Source organism: Caretta caretta, chromosome 4 (assembly GCF_965140235.1).
Source record: "Caretta caretta isolate rCarCar2 chromosome 4, rCarCar1.hap1, whole genome shotgun sequence".
Classification (NCBI taxonomy): domain Eukaryota; kingdom Metazoa; phylum Chordata; order Testudines; family Cheloniidae; genus Caretta; species Caretta caretta.
The window spans coordinates 85,035,364-85,054,284 of record NC_134209.1 but is presented as its reverse complement, the minus strand read 5'-3'; the positions used below and the strand labels follow the sequence as shown (position 1 = coordinate 85,054,284).

Here is an 18,921-nt window from a genome sequence, read left to right as displayed (position 1 = left end):
ATCTGTTAGGGGCACAGTGCTTGTACAAAGTTGTGCTAATGCAGTGAGTAGTCCCATTTTATGTCAATTTGTGGGATCACACCCATAGTTAGTGAAACAGAGGATGACACTGTGTCATGATGAGCCCTATACTTAGTTCAATCCTAGATTTTTAAAGAACCTAGATGTGGTGTTATTGATTGGATCAAGGTGAATTTCATTTTACAAATTTAATAATAATTTGATTATGTCCCTTTTTATATATAATTGTTTTATTAATTTTTTCAACTTTAACAAATATATCAAAACAGAAAATTCATCATAATATACAAATTAAGTAAAGAGGGTTAGGATAAAGAGAAGAGAGGGGAAGTGACATATCTATCTTCAGGGACTGCATTAATCACAGACCTCTAACAAGTCAGCCCAAATTGCTTTGAATTTATTGGGCATTCCTTCTGCAGAATGTCACTCATTCTATTTAGCTGCAAGTTCAGCTAGGTATCAATGTTTGATGGGGTTCAGGGATACCAGGTATCACTGAATCAAGTATCTATATTTGATGGGGAATGACTTTTGCATTTTTATGGAATTAATTTTTTAGCAAACCAAGTTACAGGTTAGAACCACATCACCTTGTTACTAGGGAACCTCCAGATATCAGGAATATGTCCAAGAATGAAAGTAAGGAGGGAGAGCTCCAATTTTGTGTCCAATATCAAACTGGTCATTTGCAGAGCCATCCCTTGGGTAGGGCGAATCAGGGTGACCTCTCTAGGCCCCACGCTTTGGGGGCCCCTGCGGGCCAGTGCAATTGGCCGGTGTGGTTGGTCCCAGGAAGAGACAAATCCGTCACTTCCGTCCCAGGCCCCCCGGGCCCTACGGGCTGGTGCGATTGACCAGCACAGTCAGTCCCGGAAGAGACAAATCAGTCACTTCTGCCCAGGGCACTGCATCCCGCTAGGGATGGCCCTGGTCATTTGACCCATCTCATACAAGAAATTCTTGATACAGGGGCACTCCCAAAACATATGAGGTAGTGTAGCATCAAGGGAGTTACATTTCAACAGCGGTCAGCATTTATGAGGCCCATTACCATTAACTTATATGGGGACAAGTATATTTGAAAAAACGTCATTTGGTGAATAAGCTGTAGTCTCAGGTCTACAGTTGCTTTTGTAATATTAGACACAATTGTATTCCACTGGATTGGAGATAGTGGTCTATCCAAATCTCTATTCCTAGCAACACTCCAATTTTCAATCTTTGGTAGTGTTTTTTGGATTAGAAATTGTCAAAGGATATGGCTGGCCACGTAAATCCAGAAAGTTACTTCCATAATAAAAGTCCTGGAAGTTCTGGAGGTCCAAATGCATTTGTAAGTAAATGTTTAATTGGAGATATTTCCCTGCTCCAAAGAAGGGCAAGTCAAATTGTTGAGGAAGATCTACAAATGGTTTAAATTTATCATTCTCAATCAGCAGCAACACAGTTAATTCCTCTCTCCATCAAATCCCTGCACATCAACGTCTGCCACCAATTTTAAAGCTAGGATTCCTCCATAGGAACTCCTCTACATGAAAGAATGGACGAAAGCAGAACTTTCCAGCCAAGTCTGACCAAGCTTACCTCACAGCTATTATTGTGGAACCACTGGAGCCATTAAATCTATAATAATTTGATCCCTATAATGCCTGAAAGTGGGAAAGGTACACCAATTCTCAGTCAACCCGAACCCAAGGTAGGGTCTGTGCCTATCTCTCACGCTTCTCTGACCCAGATGGAGCAGTTGAGTACCTGGCCCCCAAGTCTGAGAATGACTAGTGCATGAATAAGAGAAAGTAGATTGAAACTCAAAATAAAACTGAGGTGAAGTTGGTAGACTGGGGAAAGCAGTTGGAAACCATGGTAAGAATTATATCTGCTGTTTAGAATTAAAATATATGCCCATCATTTGTTAGTAAAGTTCACACAATCTGAATTTCACTGTTGAATTTATTTATTACATAATTATATAGAAACAGTGGAGAGGACAACTTCTCCAATATACATCTAGCCTGGAAGTTGCAACCATTTCTTTTGTTTGGACACTTTAATACCATCAACTATGCCGTTCTCAATCTGAGATTAGATTGCTGCACTGCACTCTACATAGACCCACACCTTATATCAGTGTGGAAACCGAAGCTGATAAAGAATACTAAGGTCTACCCAATTCTTATTTACTACAAATTCTCACCACAAGCACATTATACAAGTGCTCCATGATCTTCATCAGTTGCCTATTGTTTTCTGTATGTAGTTTAATTTACAGTTTATTTTGAGCTATAAAGACAAATTGCAAGGGACCTAAGTACTTGAGAGATGGCCTCTCTCTCCACGTGACACAGTAACACCTGGATACACAAAGGCATTTCAAGTTGGAGCGGCTTTGTATATGAAAGCAGGACCTGTCAATAGAATGTTTCCTGATAGGGCCCCCTCACCTCTGGAATTCACCCTCACTCCTTGATCCAAAATAGCCATGTTGACTTTGGACACACTAGAAAACCCATCTATTATCCTCATGCTTTTGGAAAAGTTGGGCTGGTATTTTTGGAAGAGAGATAGAAGAGAGTATTAGATCATTTATTATTGGTTGATTAATTATGTTGCTAAATCTGTTATTCATTTATTATTACAAACTTTATAATTTGTCAAAGATATCTACCGCTACTGTCTATGTTTTAGAAAAATGAAGCAAAATAATTAATTTCTCTAGAGAAAATTAGCTATTTAGTTTCTTAAAATAATTCCAACATGATGTGTAGTGTCTGTAATTTAATGACACTGGACTCAATCCAGCTTTCCACTTCTGAGAGTTAGGAATACCGCCAATAAATTCAATGTATTTATACCAGTGAAAAATTGGTGAGAGTTCAAACTTAGCCTCATCTTGTCTAATTCTATTTCAACACATTTAAACAGTATTTTAAAATATGCCCAATTCTAGCTGTGATCCTACACACCCCTGTATTTACACCATACACACTTCTGCAATATTTGTACAAAATATGCCTTTTGAGGTATCAGATGAAAGCTAATAAGATGCTGGTTATTAATATCATTGTAAAATGCACGTATTAACCTTACATATGAAGTTATGAATTTCCTTTGTATAATGTTACTAGAAAACATGTTTAACACAAAAACAGCCTAACCTGGATGAACAGGACTGTCCTACACAAAGGAATGTGGATTTACCTCAATTTACATATTAGCCATAAACAAAGCTATCACACTAAACCAGCGGGAGTTATCCTGAGCCTGTAGTCGAGAGACAGAGAATTAACATGGCTCCTATACCCCAGAGAGACACAGGAGACTGAATCTCTAGGAGGTCTTTCTGAATTTTAAGACAAAAAAATCCCGTTGGAAATATAAGGCACACAGAGAGATTCCATCTTTTGCCTACACCTGACGAGACAAAAGACCCAAGCACTTTTTGCTCTGTGCCTTGGGTCCTGGCCAGAGGGTCTGGTCAGCCAAGTTGCCAGAATGACTGGTGAGAAAACTACCTTGAGCAAAGTCTGTAGCTTATGTTAGATCTTAACCATTAGAAAGCATATGTTTATGCTTCAATCCCTTCTAACTGGTATCACCTAACCTATTTTTGTTGTTTTTAACACACTTCTTGGCTTTTTACTATAATCCAGCTCAATGCTATGTTTAAACTGAAAGGATTGTCACTACAGTTAAACTGATAAACTGTACATTTGTCCCTTTAAAGGAACTACAGTCCATATTGTTTCCCTGAGTGTGCCAGGAGAGGACCAGACACGTCAGGACAGATGGCATGGGGGAAATTCAGGACGGGGTTGGCGGGGGGAGGGGGGATGTACTGGGGTCACCCTGCAAGCATTAACCCAAGCTGCTGTGTTGTAGGCAGGCTCCTCGGGGGTCACAGCACTTGAACTAGTGCTACACAGCACACAGACAGTCAGGGAACTACATGCTCCTCTGCTGGCTTTTGGCGCCTAGGCAGTGAGACATAGGTACAGAGCATTTAAGACACCCACCTTTACAGGGCAGGCTGTCACACAATCTCTCGCTCTTCCGGGTTGAACCCCGAAACATTACAATAGCACAAAATACTATCCTCAGATTAATGACCTCATATCAAAGCATAGCATCTTACAGAAGGTTTTTGATATCTCTGTTGAGACATTTTGAAATCAACAAGTGCAAATTAGAGATTAACTGTTTCTTAATGAAGAACATAACAAAATACATTCATAAATCCTAACATTGCTTTGAGGGTTAAAAAACGCTTTTCTACCCTAAAAATCATCTGTGATCCTTCTTTACTCATAATATTGTGCTAAGGAAATTCAGAATGTCAATATTTAAAAAGCAGGATACTGAAAAAAGTAAACACAAAAACTTGTTTTGAATGCATTGAAATTAGAATGTATACACCCATGATAAATTCCAGCAATTGCAAAAGTCTAGAAGATAGATGTGTACAATTCCTGGAATGTATTATTAATTAGTATTATTACACATAATATTGTATTAAATAAATACAATACCTTAAAAGCATCATTTAAAGTGAAGTTCTATTCTGAAAAGCAACTCTGTGATAATGGCACCATAGCGTTCCATGTAATTTTCTCAATAATTACAGATCAAATGCACTCAGTATACAGTTCAACATTTTTTCCTAACTGCCAACTGTGCCCACCCAACCAGGACTCAGAGCCAACCAGTCTCCTTTATTCTTGCACCTTTGTAAGAAGTTTTAAAGGTTCCACAGGAGATACTGACCTTTAATTACATTTGAGGCACCCCACTGTCTTCTGATTAAGTCCTCAGCAACACCCATCCAACACCACTGCCATCAACGAATTTGCACAGGTGTAATTTATTGCCTGTACTGGAAGCTTATTCATATTATTGTTTATGCAGGATACCACCAGACATTATTAACTTAACCATAATTAAGGCTACATTTTAGTTACAGGTATTTTTAGTAAAAGTCATGGACAGATCACGGCCAGTAAACAACAATTCATGGCCCGTGACCTGGCCATGACTTTTACTATATACCCCAGACTAAATCTTGGGGGCGGGGCAGCCTGGGACCCCTGCTGGTACTCCTGCTGGTACTGGGGGGTGGGTGGGTGGGGCTGGCACCTCACAACTCCCTGGAAGTAGGGACATGTCCGTCCCTCCCTCAGCTCCTAGCTCCATGCGCTGCCCCTGCCCCAAGCACCAGCTCCGCAGCTCCCATTGGCTGGGAACCATGGCCAATGGGTGCTGCAGGCTTGGTGCCTGTGTGCAGAGGCAGGATGCAGAGCTAGGAGTTGAGGAAGGGAGGGACATGTCACCAATTCCGGGGGCCCCCACCAAGGTAAATGCTGCCCAGGGCCTTCACCCCCTCCCACCCTAGCTGCTCAGGCAGCCCCCAGGCTAGCCACAACAGCCGCTGCAGAAGTCACAGAGGTCCTGGAAAGTCATGGAATCTGTGACCTCCATGTCAAACTCGCAGCCTTAATCATAATTCCTTTATTAAATTTGAAGGCCAAATTGTATTTATCCAGTTGCATCAAATGTGCCTTCAGTGCCTAAGCAATCATCACAGCCATAACAACATACAGTTATAAACAAAGATCTGGTACTTACAGCATGATTAGGCCATGGGTGCTCAAACCCATGTTGGACTCGTTGGCTCCAACCTAATAATGAATCTTTTAAGAGTTATTCTTTAACAGACAAGTTATGCCATTGCTAATTGCTAACTTTAGCAAAGATCCAGTTTTGGGAAGTTTGGGGTTGACCCCTTTCCCTTCCTTGAGTAGACAAGACATTTATGACTTGGGTCTCCTACTTTAAGGTAACACTGATACACTAAAGGTAACTGTTTACATTACTTGGAACAATTCCTGATAATTAGAGGCTTCTCTTTTTCTTATCAGCCACATTTTCAGCTCAGCATTTTTCCAAAACTTGTCTTGTCACATTCCTTTTAACTTTTTAATCTATTATTTTCAAGGCCTTGTTACATTTTCCCCTATATTTTCAATGTCTTTCCATGGTGCTAAAACCCCATTATTTCACTTCAACTATGAAAAATGTATTTTTATTCATTCCTACATCCTGGTACATATTTTTGGTTGTGGCTTTTGTATAAGTCTATGTGTTATTTTTTCCATATTAAATACCTGGGAAGAAAGTAAAATATATATGTTTGTGTATATGTATGCATACTCATACAATGTAATTGCAACTCCTGCTTAACAGTAATTTCCATTCAAACTCTCTGAAGGGTATTGTGACAGGTAGACTAGGCCCAGAAGCCCTCTGCTGAAGGTCTCAGGATCCTGCCCCATCCCATCCCAGAGAGGAGCAGAAGAGAGATGCTCCAAGCAGCTTAGAGTGGCTGCAGGGGAAACAGCCAATCGGGGCCAGGAGGCCCATATAAAAAGGAGCAGCAGAAACGGAGTCAGTCAGTTGCTGCCTGGAGCTGGGAGAGGATTGTGTTCCTGGCTGACTTAAAGAGCAGCAGGACCATGGACAGCTCAGTGTGGACAGGGACCAGGGGAGCTAAGAAGGTGCTCCTGGCTAGCTGCTGGGATTCAGTAAGGACTGAGCCCAGGGAAGGATGCAGGTAGACAGTGTCTCCAGGGAGGAAGTTCTGGGGCAGGGGTGGCCAACCTGTGGCTCCAGAGCCACATGCAGCTCTTCAGAAGTTAATATGCAGCTCCTTGTATAGGCACTGACTCTGGGGCTGGAGCTACAGGCACCAACTTTCCAATGTGTCGCGGGGTGCTCACTGCTCAACCCCTGGCTCTGTCACAGGCCCTGTCCCCACTCCAGCCCCTCCCCTCCCCTGAGCCTGTGACACCCTCACTCCTTCCCCTCCCCCGCCGAGCCTCCCGCACGCCACAAAACAGCTGATGGGGAGGGAGGGAGAGACACTGATCAGTGGGGCTGCCGGGGGTGGGAGGCACTGGGAGCGGGGAGGGGGAGCTGATGTGGGGCTGCTGACATATTACTGTGGCTCTCTGGCAACGTATATTAGTAAATTCTGGCTTCTTCTCAGGCTCAGGTTGGCCACACCTGCTCTGGGGGTACACCGCATATCAGGCTGGGAGAGGTAAAGACTGTATACCCCAGAAGGGATTTGTTCTGATCCATGTGCAGATAGTGTGTGAGACTTGGATGGAGGGCTAAGTCACTGAAGACCCACCAAAGAAACCATCAACCACCGGGGTGCTCACGAGAGGTGGGTGCCACCCCACTCCACAAACAGAGAGACTGCTGGCACACAAGGAGGCACTTGTGAGAGGTGGGTGCTGACCCTATTATGGTTATACAGAATATTTAAGAATCAGGAAAGTTTAATAATTATAAAATAGTTAAACCCATTATGTACAAGACTGCATGTTATATATGGAGCAAAATTATTCATTTAGTGTATACTAGATCTGAAATGCTGGCCCTAGCTTGGGGCTGTTTAAATAACTATCTCCTCTGTATACAACTGAATGCTGGACTGTCCTGGTTTCTGTAGAATGAGTACTGATCCAGTCTAGTCCACAAAGATAAGTTTGTCTCAGTAAGTTCGTCATGTTGCATACATTATGTTGTGCTGTCCTTACAGGGTTTGTCTATGACCTTTTCCTGTATCATAAATTGCACCATTTTAACAAAGTATATTTTAAAAACAGATTTAGTTAAATTGGTACAAATTCCTATGTGCAAAATTAACTAACATCCTTTAGTTAATGCTTTTTTTAAGCACCACATAACTATCCTTGTCTACACTAGGTGCTGTATTTAAATATGTTATCTCGTGTGGTTAACCCTAGAAAGAACTACTGTGTTCTGCATGTATGACCTTTATTTGGCGTATGCAGTCTGGTCAAGCCAAGCCACAGCGTTCTTAATAATGTTCAAAGCATGTTATATGTATGACATATAAAGATAAAGAAGAAACACTAAAAGCATATCTTAAGTATAATACTATGTCTTTCTTGAAGGGGAAAATGTCCAGTATCTGACACTGATTTAAGAAGATAATGTTCAGATGAGAATATGTGGCCTGATACTATTCCCACTTATTTAACTGGGAACAGGAATGAGCCCCCAGAGAACAGCATATCTTGCAAATATCTAAAGAAAGTAAAAAAACTTTGATAAAAAGGAAAAAATAACTTTAAATACTATCTTCAGCTACAAAACACTCACATGCAGAGTCCCACAAGGCTCAGTCATCTCCCCCATGTTATTCCACATCTTTATGAAATTGTTGGGAGAGCTGATGAGACAAAATGGACTGAAGTGCCAACAGTATATAGATTATATCCAGCTTTACATCTCCTTTATACAAAAATAAAGTGCACCATCTCCCAGATTTCTTATTGCAAGATTCGGGTGATCCTATTAGGAAGACAGAAGATCCTTGAAGAACCTGTTTCCCACATAACATACCAAATTACAGAAGGCATCTCTTCTCAGAATAGGAATGCAGTGTTCAGCATCTTTAAGGGGTCCTTTTAAACTCTTCAGTGCCACTGGATGCTCAAACAACCATGACACCAAAAATCATCCACTTCCATCTGCTATTCGCTAGAAGACAGTACTCCAATCCCATGAAACTCTGAACTGGACACTGCGATTCGTGCATTCATGACCTCCAGAGTAACTACAAATTCAGCAGCCCATGTGCATAGCAACACAGGTCATCCTGAAGCTCCTCTCTGCACTAGAATCTTCCACTAAATACAAAATGCAACTCAAATTCTCTGCCCTGATACTAAAGTCTCTCCATGGGATTGGCTCCAGCAACCTGAGAGATCCTCTCTTCCTCTACGATCATCATCATCTCCCACTACAGCTATGTTCAATTCACTGTCAACCAATAGGGGGAGACTTATGAGCACAGAATACCGAATTTTCACAGGTGCTAGACAGAGTATGGAATACATTCCTTCAAAAAAAAAATATAACCCTGGGTATCACTTCTAGAACCAATCGCAAAACTCATTTCTTGGATGGAGCCTTTATTCAATAATGTCTTCACACATGTGGACAACACACCCATTTAGTCACAAACAAATATCATAGAAACTAGTCAAGTTATTTCTCCTATAGGTTGGGAAGGTAGAAAGAGATATTATTATTGCAGCTCCTACTTTTAAATATTTCGGAAGTGCTCAGTGGTGGGGACACACAAAACAAATAACATAGCTTTTGCTTTTTCCTATAACAATTTTTAGGGAGAATAGACTTTTCAGTATTTCTCTCTGTTTCTTAGTTGCTTTCTACAGCACTCGGCAAACAGATGACCAGGGATTTGTTTGTACTCCTTGTACGTTGGCACATACCTTTTCCTTCCAGTCACATACCATCTGAGAAAGTAATGGTAAAAGTCACATCTTATCCTTAGCTCATGCTAAAATTTTTTTTTTTAAAAAAGGGGGAGTTGGTCTCTTGAAAACTGGGCACATAAAGCAAGTGTCGTGGGTACAAGACTTTTGTGACTGAGTTTCTCTCCTCCCATCTCCTCCTCAGATGCTACCTGTATTATAGAAACATTTTTAGAAGGGATTTCACTTCATTATATAAATTGCACTTTACTACAAAGAAAGATTTTGCTGGGAGAAGAGGTTTGGAAAGTGAGAACGTGGCACTGGCAGTGTTCTTTACTAACAAACTAAAGAAAAATGGCCCATTTTATCCTTGATATCTAACTAGGGACCATATAATAGGACCACTTCAGATATAACAGTTCTTCCGGAGTTATTTGGGGCCAGTTGCCTTTTTGATTGAGGATTTAATTTCACTACATCACCAGCCACCAAAATAGCTGTGTGATTTCAAATCTCCATATGTTCCATTGTGTGTGTGTGTTTACGAACATACGTGTGTACACACACACACACACACACACTTCTATATCTTGACTAGCCTGTATCTTGAAAGCTGGGAGGCAAAGCAGTTAACACTTTTCCCCTCAGGACACAATACTCAAATCCTATTAGGCTACAAGTGAAAGTGAGTGATGACCTCATCCTACTCCCCCAGTTGTGAACACTACAAAACCACCTCAGTCTGGCAAGACTGACAGTCCCTCTTCAAGAGAGGTCCAAAACTAGAATAGATAAAGGGAAATAGAATTAAGTGATTTGGCAGCAGCAAGAAAAAATTTGTAGTTGCTTGACAGTCCTCTTAGATCCTCCTTTACTTAAATAAACTCAAAACACTACCCCCCCTAAAAAAAAAACCTCTCTTGACCACTGAAATAAAAGCCAGTATGCTTGAGCTAAATTAATATATAGATTAATTTTAATTTCAATTCTAATTAATTTTAGTTTCAATTTCCCACATAAAAAGAGAATGATAACCATAAGAGAAGAAATTTAATGTCCACAGTGACTACTATAAGTTCCACTCTGAGTATGGTTTGTAACATCAATCAAACCAAAGTTAGGAAGACATGGTACTTCAATAACCCCAAATAATTCATATGACACTTTGTGATAAATTCATCCCATTGACTTCAGAAGAGTTGCATCTGAAATGAATTTGGCCAGGTAAATCTCAAACACTGTCCAGCAAAAGAACACCTCATGAAAATCCATACGTTATCAGCAGTAACTAAAAACCCCTCCCCCTCAAATAAAAAAAAGCAATGTTATTCAACAACTTCTCAATCTCTAAAAATGTTGGTCAACGCAAACTTTGTAGACTAACAAATATTTTAAACATTTTTCCACCACCGTCAGCCCACAAGTGGTCAGAAGACACTATAATTAGGACCCTACTTAACTTGCGATATTGCAGAATCCTCAATATCAGGCTTCTTTCCCCCACACCTCCGCCGGAGCCAGGAAGCCACCAGTGGAAAATCTCAGAAAAGTAATAATGTACTTCATTACCACAAATAATAAGGTCCATTATTACTTTTCCATAATTTTCCATAGCTTATCTGCAACTCAGCTGCAATTTTTTGACGATGATCCTGCAATTTCAGCAGGGACTTAACTATAATACAATTAGATGTATCCTCAGACTTTTTATATTTTCAAGTACTGTTTTTGATCACACTCCTTTCATATCTTGATACAGATTTATGTGCAGAACTCCCAGTAAAGTCAGTTGACATTTTGTGCAAAAATCAACAATAAGATATGGTTTTCAGAAATATAACATGCAAATAATAGAAATATTATCGAAGAATGTTACCTTTAAATTTCCACAATGGGAATGGAAATTCTGCCTGGATCAGTGCCACTTGATACTACTCTATAAATTTGAATAATAATAATAAAATAGGGTCTACACCAGTACTATCCTTCCCATATGTAAATATGAATATTTCTAAAAGAAAACATGCAGTGTTGTTGTAGCCACATTGGTCTCAGGATATTAGAGAGAAAAAGTGGGCGAGGTAGTATCTTTTATTGGACCAACTTCTGTTGGTGAGAGACAAACTTTTGAGCTTACACTCCTGAAGACACCAGAAGAAGAGCTCTGTGTAAGCTCAAAAGCTTCTCTTTCACTGACAAAAGTTGGTCCAATTAAAAAAAGACTTTCACCTACCTTGTTTCTCAAGGAAAATATGTAATACTATGAAGTCTGATACATTTCATATGGCAAAGCAATGTGTTCTCTACTGCACAAAAATATTTGTATGCAGTGCTGAGCTAACCACTTCCCACGCATCTTTCAAATTGTGTATTAAATATTTTTACTTTTTCAAAACTAAAAACAAGACTTTATTGGCCATTTTGTTTTGCTAAATTCTGTGTTCTCAAGCGAGTCGAGAAATGTCAGCACACCCAAAACCCTCTAACATAGATGTATAATTCCTATCTGTCAAACCCTGTATAATCTCTTGCATACAAATCACATATCTTTATCTAGAGAAGGGTAAATTTCAGCCTTGCTAATTTTGAAAAATAAATACCTCCAACTATATGAATGTTTACTATATAAATGTTTTCATAACTCCTTTGTTTCCCCTCCCTTCTGCAATAAACAGGATGTTTTTATTTTGTGGCTCAGTCATTAGAATGTACCTTTTTTAAACAGAAAAACGTGCTTAATGCATGAATAGAAATGTAGAACCCTGAGTTACTGATTCTTATACATGCTACAGTTTCTTGTCAAGGGGTACGTAACATGTACCAATTTAAAATTCTTTTTTGTCTAAAAAGCAGAAATACCTTCTGGAATTCCACATTAAATATTGTCCAAGTGCAAAAGCAAGGTAGCATACGGTTAATCCATTCCCTTTTCTCCACAAATATAACTAAATGAAAAAGTGTTCATGCAATAGTAATACTATATAGTTTGGACTCCAAAAAAGAAGAAGCTGTGCTGGCTTCCGACATTGAAAGGCAGCCCCACAGAGTGGAGGTAAAAGCCTTTCCACCCTGTTCCCTGCACAGTATAGAAGGCCGCTGGAGCAGCCATCAAAAAATGCAGGAGGAGGTTTGATGTCTGTAGACACTTTCAGTAACTGAACCAGAGGCACCAGCTCACAGGCATTTTTCCCTTATCCTTCCACACTTAGTCTGAATTTATGACAGGGAAAGGCGAAGGAGGATACATTGGCCCTGATCCTTTGGCCCAGCTAAGGAGTGTTTTAGTACAGAACCCAAGTGGGGGGAAAAAGGTGGCTGTACACCACCTCTGCCTTCTTCCTAATGCTGGAGCACAGCTCAGCTACTGGCACAAATCAGGGCCTGTCTAACTTATGCTAACTTGTAACAGTGGGGTTGTTACATCAGCCATTCTTTGCTGGAATGAAGCTCACTTTAGCCACATTCAGTCTGAACTCCTACTTGGGGTAGAGGGACCATACCTGTTGAAAATTTCCTCATGCCAGGGGAATCCTCTCTTACTAGTTTGTTTCAGTTTTATGCCCCCTTTGCATAGGCAGACCAGTGCAAATGGGCCACACTGGGGTCAGGATCTGGACCACTGGATCAACATGATCCAGAAACTGAAACAGAAGAATGGAGAAGGAAAGGCAAAAGAGGAGGGAGATGGCATTCAGGTGAAAATGTAAAAAAAAAAAAAAAAACAAAAACCAACCATACACCATAGAACTAGACATGTACCTTTGACATTTTGCTTATATGATCTCTATTACTAGGTTTATGTCTTGTCTGTTTAATTGTAAATTCTTCAAGGCACCATGGCTCCTTGTGTGTTTGTTCAGCAAGTAGCACTAGCAGACTGTGATCCTGAGTGGAGCCTTTGGTCACTACTGCAATACAAATATAAAATAATAATACAAAAATTAAATTCACCAATTTCCCCAAAGTATACATTTTACAGTACACAATTTAAAATAAAGAATAATACATCATGCTGAAACAAATAGGAACAGTTGTTCTGCATAAGCAAACAGCAACTGAGTTATGACTGGTTTTGCATTTCTTGACTTTTTGCAACTTGAGTTATGAGGACTGGAAAGTCTGCCTTACAGTGACAGAAAAACAATTTATTTATCTTATCAAATAAAAGATTAACAGATCACTTGATTATAATCCATGTACCTAGTCTGGGAGAAGATTCACTTTAAACAGAGGGCTCTTCAGTCTACCAGACAAAGGCGTAAAAACGAGCCAATGGCTAGAAGTCTAAACGAGACAAATTCAAACAGATTTTTAACAGTGAGAAGAATTTACTGTTTGCACTACATCCTTTCATGGATTGTTCATTCTCCATCACTGCATTCAATCTTAATATCAAAACTGGACATCTTTCCAGAAGATATCTGGACTCGTAGAAACAATCCTCAAATCATGCAAAGGGCCAGCTTCCTCCAAGACAAAACTGACTTCCTCCACAAACTTTGCAACATTAACAATCTTCCACAGAACATCATCCTTGTCACCTTGGACCTCATTTTCCTATACAGTAACATCCTTCACAATGGTAGCATAGCTGCCTGCCTCAAATATTTACAAGACAATGGACAGCCCTCAGATATCCACTCCAAATTCATCCACTGCATCCTTACCCATAACAATTTTACATTCCACAACAAACACTTTGTCCAAACCATGGGTACTGGGATGGCTCCCCAGTATGCCAAGCTCTTCATGGGCCATCTTGAAGAAGAAATTCTAGACAAGCACACCACAAAACCAAGGATATACCTGAGCTACATCAATGCTATTTTCATCCTCTAGACAGGTGACTTAAATTCCCTCAGGATTTTCACCACAAATTTCAACCACCACCTGTCCATTAAATTCTCTCTCAAACACTCCCATGCTAGCGTCAACTTCCTGGAGACCATGATCACCTTCAACAATGGAACCCAACAGACAACAATATACAAGACACTCACAGATTACCACACCTATCTTCATAGATCCAGTAACCTCCCCAAATACATCACAAAATTTATCATCTGCAAAAAGGCACTCAGATATCACAGGATATGCTCAGAGGAAAAAGTCCAGGATACACACACAAAACCACCTTCACCAAACAAGGACGCTTCACCAGAGAAGTAGATTGATTCATGGAACGGGCCACCCAAATACTCCGGGTGAACTTCCTTCAATACAGAAACAACACCCCCTCCAACCACACACTCCTAGTTGTCACCTATCACCCCACACTGGAACCCACACCAGGTACCATCAAACAACTGCAACCCATACTTGATGGGGACCCCATCCATAAAGAAGTCTTTCCTGAACCTCCTCTTCTGGCCTTCAAACAATCCCCCAACCTCTCCAAGCTCATTGTCAGAAGCATGTTCCTACATACCAGGACACATCAACTCAAAGCAGCACTAGACCCTGCTAGAAGAACAGATGCAAAACCTAAAGACATATCTCCATTGCTATAATTATCAACACACCCTTCAAGATCCATGGGTCCTACATGTGCCTATTGCAATACATGGTGTACCTCATCCAGTGCACTAAATGCCCCAATAACAAGTATGTGGGTGAAACCAATCACTACATGCTTGAATGAACTCAGACAAGAAAATGAGAAGACAAAAACACCACATCACCTGTGGGTGAACACTTTTTCACAAAGTGATCACTTTATGTTTGATCTATCAGTCCTCATGTCAAAGGAAACCTGCACAACACTTTCAAAAGATGAACTGGAAACTTAAACTCATAACTTTGCCACACCCAAAAAATCATAGACTGAATAAAGACACTGGATTTATGGCTTATTATAACAATCTATAACCCACTAACAACCCCCTCTTTCTTTCCCCCCATGACTGAAAGGGGTTAATGCGCCAGTTCACCTTGAATGGTCCCTTGAAATATGTGTTAACTACTTACACTAAGCCATCTGTTACACCTTACATTTAGCTGTAATTCTCTGAATAAGTTTCCCAGGCCTAAAGGAGAACTCTGTGTAAGCTGAAAAGCTTGTCTCTCTCACCAACAGAAGTTGATCCAATAAAAGATATTACATCTCCCACCTGGTTTCTCTAATGTACCAGGACTGACGTGACTACAAGAACACTGCATTTCCAAAATATAACTTCTGGTTTAACAAAAGTATATTGGGTATGATGCAGAAATTACCAGGTGAATTTCTATGGCCTGTGTCATGCAGGAGGTCAGAAAAAGTGATTGTAATAGTCCCTTAAAATCTATGACTATGAGTTTTACTTCATGTGTCGAACTGATTAGACAGCTCATTTACGCCCACCAGACAAGATGCTTTCAGTCTAAATAGCTGGTTGTAAAGGGTCTGTTCAGGGCAATGGGCTATTAGAAAGAACAACAGGTCTTCCGAGAAGCTTATCTCCTACCTGGTGACCCTTACTGAAAACGCTACAGACAGCCTGTGAGTGATGGCTGCTAAGACACTGCAAGGACATGTTACCAGGTCACATGATGCTGGACTCCATCTTGGGATGTCAGGATTTTGCCACAGACTGGTCTGGGAACCAAGCTTTGGAACAAAGGGTTCCTGCCGTATGCAAAAGATATATAAAGGGAGGGAGTGACATCATTTTCAGTTCTTCACCCAACAAAACTCCTGGAAACACTTGAGGAACAAAGACTGAACTGGGGGAAGTGCTGGGCCCAGGCTAATCGGATTTCTAGCCTGTGTATGAAACACTGAGGGATTCCAAGATGTAAAGCAAGTGCAGCTTGCCTCTTAAGAATCTGCAGCCTGCTTGTATCATCTCTTGGGGTGAAAATCTGCTAATTCATATCCACTCTATCTAGTATATTACGCTTAGTTTGTGTTTTTTGTTTATTTTCTAAGTAATCCGCTTTGATCTGTTTGCTATCCCTTATAATCACGTAAAATCTATTTTTTGTAGTTAATAAACTTGTTTTTGTTTTTATCTAAACCAGTGAGCTTTGACTGGAGTGCTTGGGGAAAATCTCTGCTTGATTACCACAAGTGTGTATTGTTCTCCTCACATGGAAGGAGAAGCGGACCAGGTATTAAGCCCATATACTGGCCAGATTTGACCAGGACAGGACAGTACTACTCTGGGGTCCGAGGCTGGGAAGCTGGTGATTAGAGCGCCTGCATGTGACTGCAGCTGGGTGTGTCCCTACCTATATGAATGCTGGTGAAAGTGCAAGCTGGTGGGCTTTGCAGCTTGTCACAGCAATACAGTGTGAGAGGCAGCCCAGGCTCGTGGGTCAGAGGGCTCAGTGGTACCCCAGTTTTAGGTGGCATCCCAGGGAGAACTTGTCACAGAGTGAATGACAAAGTGGAAATTTTTGCAAATGATACAAAATTACTCAAGATTCTTAAGTCCAGAGCTGACTGAGAAGAGTTACATACAAAATGACTGCCTAGGAAGAAGTACTGTGGAAAGTGATCCACCATGACCCTCAGATCCCAAGCTTAATATAAGTCAACAGTGTAATGCTGTTGCAAAAAAAGCAAATGTCATTCTGGGATGTATTAGCAGAAGTATTGTAAGCAAGACACAAGAAGTAATTCTTCTGGTCTACTACGCGCTGATTAGCCCTCAGCTGAAGTATTGTGTCCAGTTCTGGGCACCACAAATTTAGGAAAGATGTGGACAAACTGGAGAAAGTCCAATGAAGAGCAACAAAAATGATTAAAGGTCTAGAAAACATGACTTATGAGGGAAGATTGAAAAAACTGTGTTTGTTTAGTCTGGAGAAGGGGACACAACAGTTTTCAAGTCCATAAAAGGTTGTTACAAGGAGGAGGGAGAAAAATTGTTCTTCTTAACTTCTGGGGATAGGACAAGAAGCAATGAGCTTAAATTGCAGCAAGGGCGGTTTAGGTTGGACATTAGGAAAAGCTTCCTAACTGCCAGAGTGGTTAAGCACTGGAATTAATTGCTCTGGGAGGTTGTAGAATCTCCATCATTGGAGATTTTTAAGGGCAGGTTCGACAAACACCTCTCAGCGATGGTTTAGATAATACTTAGTCCTACCTTGAGTGCAGGGGACTGGACTAAATGACCTCTTGAGGTCCCTTCCAGTTCTATGAGTCTATTAAAGGGATCTCAAAAAACTGGGTGACTGGGCAACAAAAAGCAGATGAAATTCAACACTGACAAGTGTGAAGTAATGCACCTTGGAAAAATACTCCCAACTACATATATAATGATATATTATAAATTAGCTCTTGCCTGTTACTACACTAGAAAGAGACTTTGGAGTAATCACACATAGGTCTCTGAGAACTTCGGCTCAATGCACAGCAGCCATCAAAAAAGGGTAACAAGGAAAGAGTAGAAAATAAGACAGAAAACATGATGCCCCTATATAAATCCATTGTGCACCTACACCTTAAAGTATTTTTTCATATAATGCACAAATAACCCATGGAACTCATTGCTATGGGATGTTGTGATGGCCAGAAGTATAACTGGGTTTAAAAAAGAACTAGATACATTCATGAAAGAGAGATCCATCAATGGCTATTAGCGAAGATGTTCATGGCTGTAATTCTATGCTCAGGGTGACCCTGAAGCACTGACTGCCAGAAAACAGGAGCAGAAGATAGGTGGCTTTCCGCAAAATTGCCGCAACAGCCACTGTCAAAGACAGGATAGTGGACTAGACAGACCGTTGGTCCCATGCAGTATGGCAATTCTTAGGCCCTTAAGTTTATTTTGGGTTAGGCTTGTTTTCAAATTTACCTTTGTGCATGTGTGTGACTTTCATTCAGCAGATTTTCCAATTCTGCCATTGCCTAGCGCGGAGACAGGATTTCACCGGTAAAGTGACCCTCCCTCTTTTCCCTGCAAACCCAGCAAGTATCTCTGAAGCCAGGCACTCCTCCCGGCCACCCTCTCGCCCTGCGACTCCCACGGGGGGGGGGGGGGGCGGAACACAAAGTCCCCCAAAGAAAGTTTATTGATGATCAGAAAATAATTCGGCGGGGGGGGGGGGGGGGGAGTGTGCGACAGGCTGCCAATCAGAGACCCTTCCCCCGGGCCGCCCTCCCCCGGCGCCGCCGAGCCGAGGCGAAGGAAGCGCTTCCAGGCTGGCCGGAGGCGGCTGATGTGAAACACAAACCCCCGACGGGCACGGACACCCCGAGCCGCCGCCGCCGTCCCGGCCCCGGGGTGCAGGAGCAGCCCCCCTGCCCCGGCCCGTGCATCTGCCCGCGGCAAGTGCGAGCCCCCGCCCCCCCCAGCGGTCACCCAGCAGCCGCTCCCCAACCGGCCCCAGCTCCTACCTGGCCGCTCCCGCACCGCCACTGTCCCCGGGGCCGGGGGCTGCAACCAACAAAACCCGTCACCCAGGCAACGAGCGGGGCCCGCCTCCTCCGCCCGGACCCACGCTGATTGGAGAGAGCCGCTTGACCGTCCCGGGGCTGGGGGGGCCAGGAGGAGGCGGTGCCCGAATCTGAGCACGTGGTGAGCGGGGGTTAGTTACCGTAGCAACGGAGCAGCTGGGGAGGCGGAAGAAGAAGAGCTGTGCGTTAAGGGGCGGGGGA

General features: G+C 41.7%; 1 protein-coding gene across 5 annotated transcripts in view; it reads right to left on the bottom strand.

Annotated features, from left to right (window-relative positions):
• WDR17 (WD repeat domain 17) overlaps positions 1 to 18,881 on the bottom strand; it is a 121,567-nt gene extending 102,686 nt beyond the window's left edge. Inside the window, exons 1-2 of one of the 5 annotated variants that reach the window (XM_048847788.2) lie at positions 18,661 to 18,852; positions 13,095 to 13,243 (exon numbers count right to left, since the gene is read on the bottom strand). In XM_048847788.2, coding sequence (XP_048703745.1) covers positions 13,095 to 13,103 — 9 coding nt within the window. In that variant the 5' untranslated portion in view covers positions 13,104 to 13,243; positions 18,661 to 18,852. The other 4 variants (XM_048847784.2, XM_075127811.1, XM_048847789.2 and 1 more) reach the window with 4 other exon arrangements.
• Between the last annotated feature and the right edge of the window lie 40 nt (positions 18,882 to 18,921).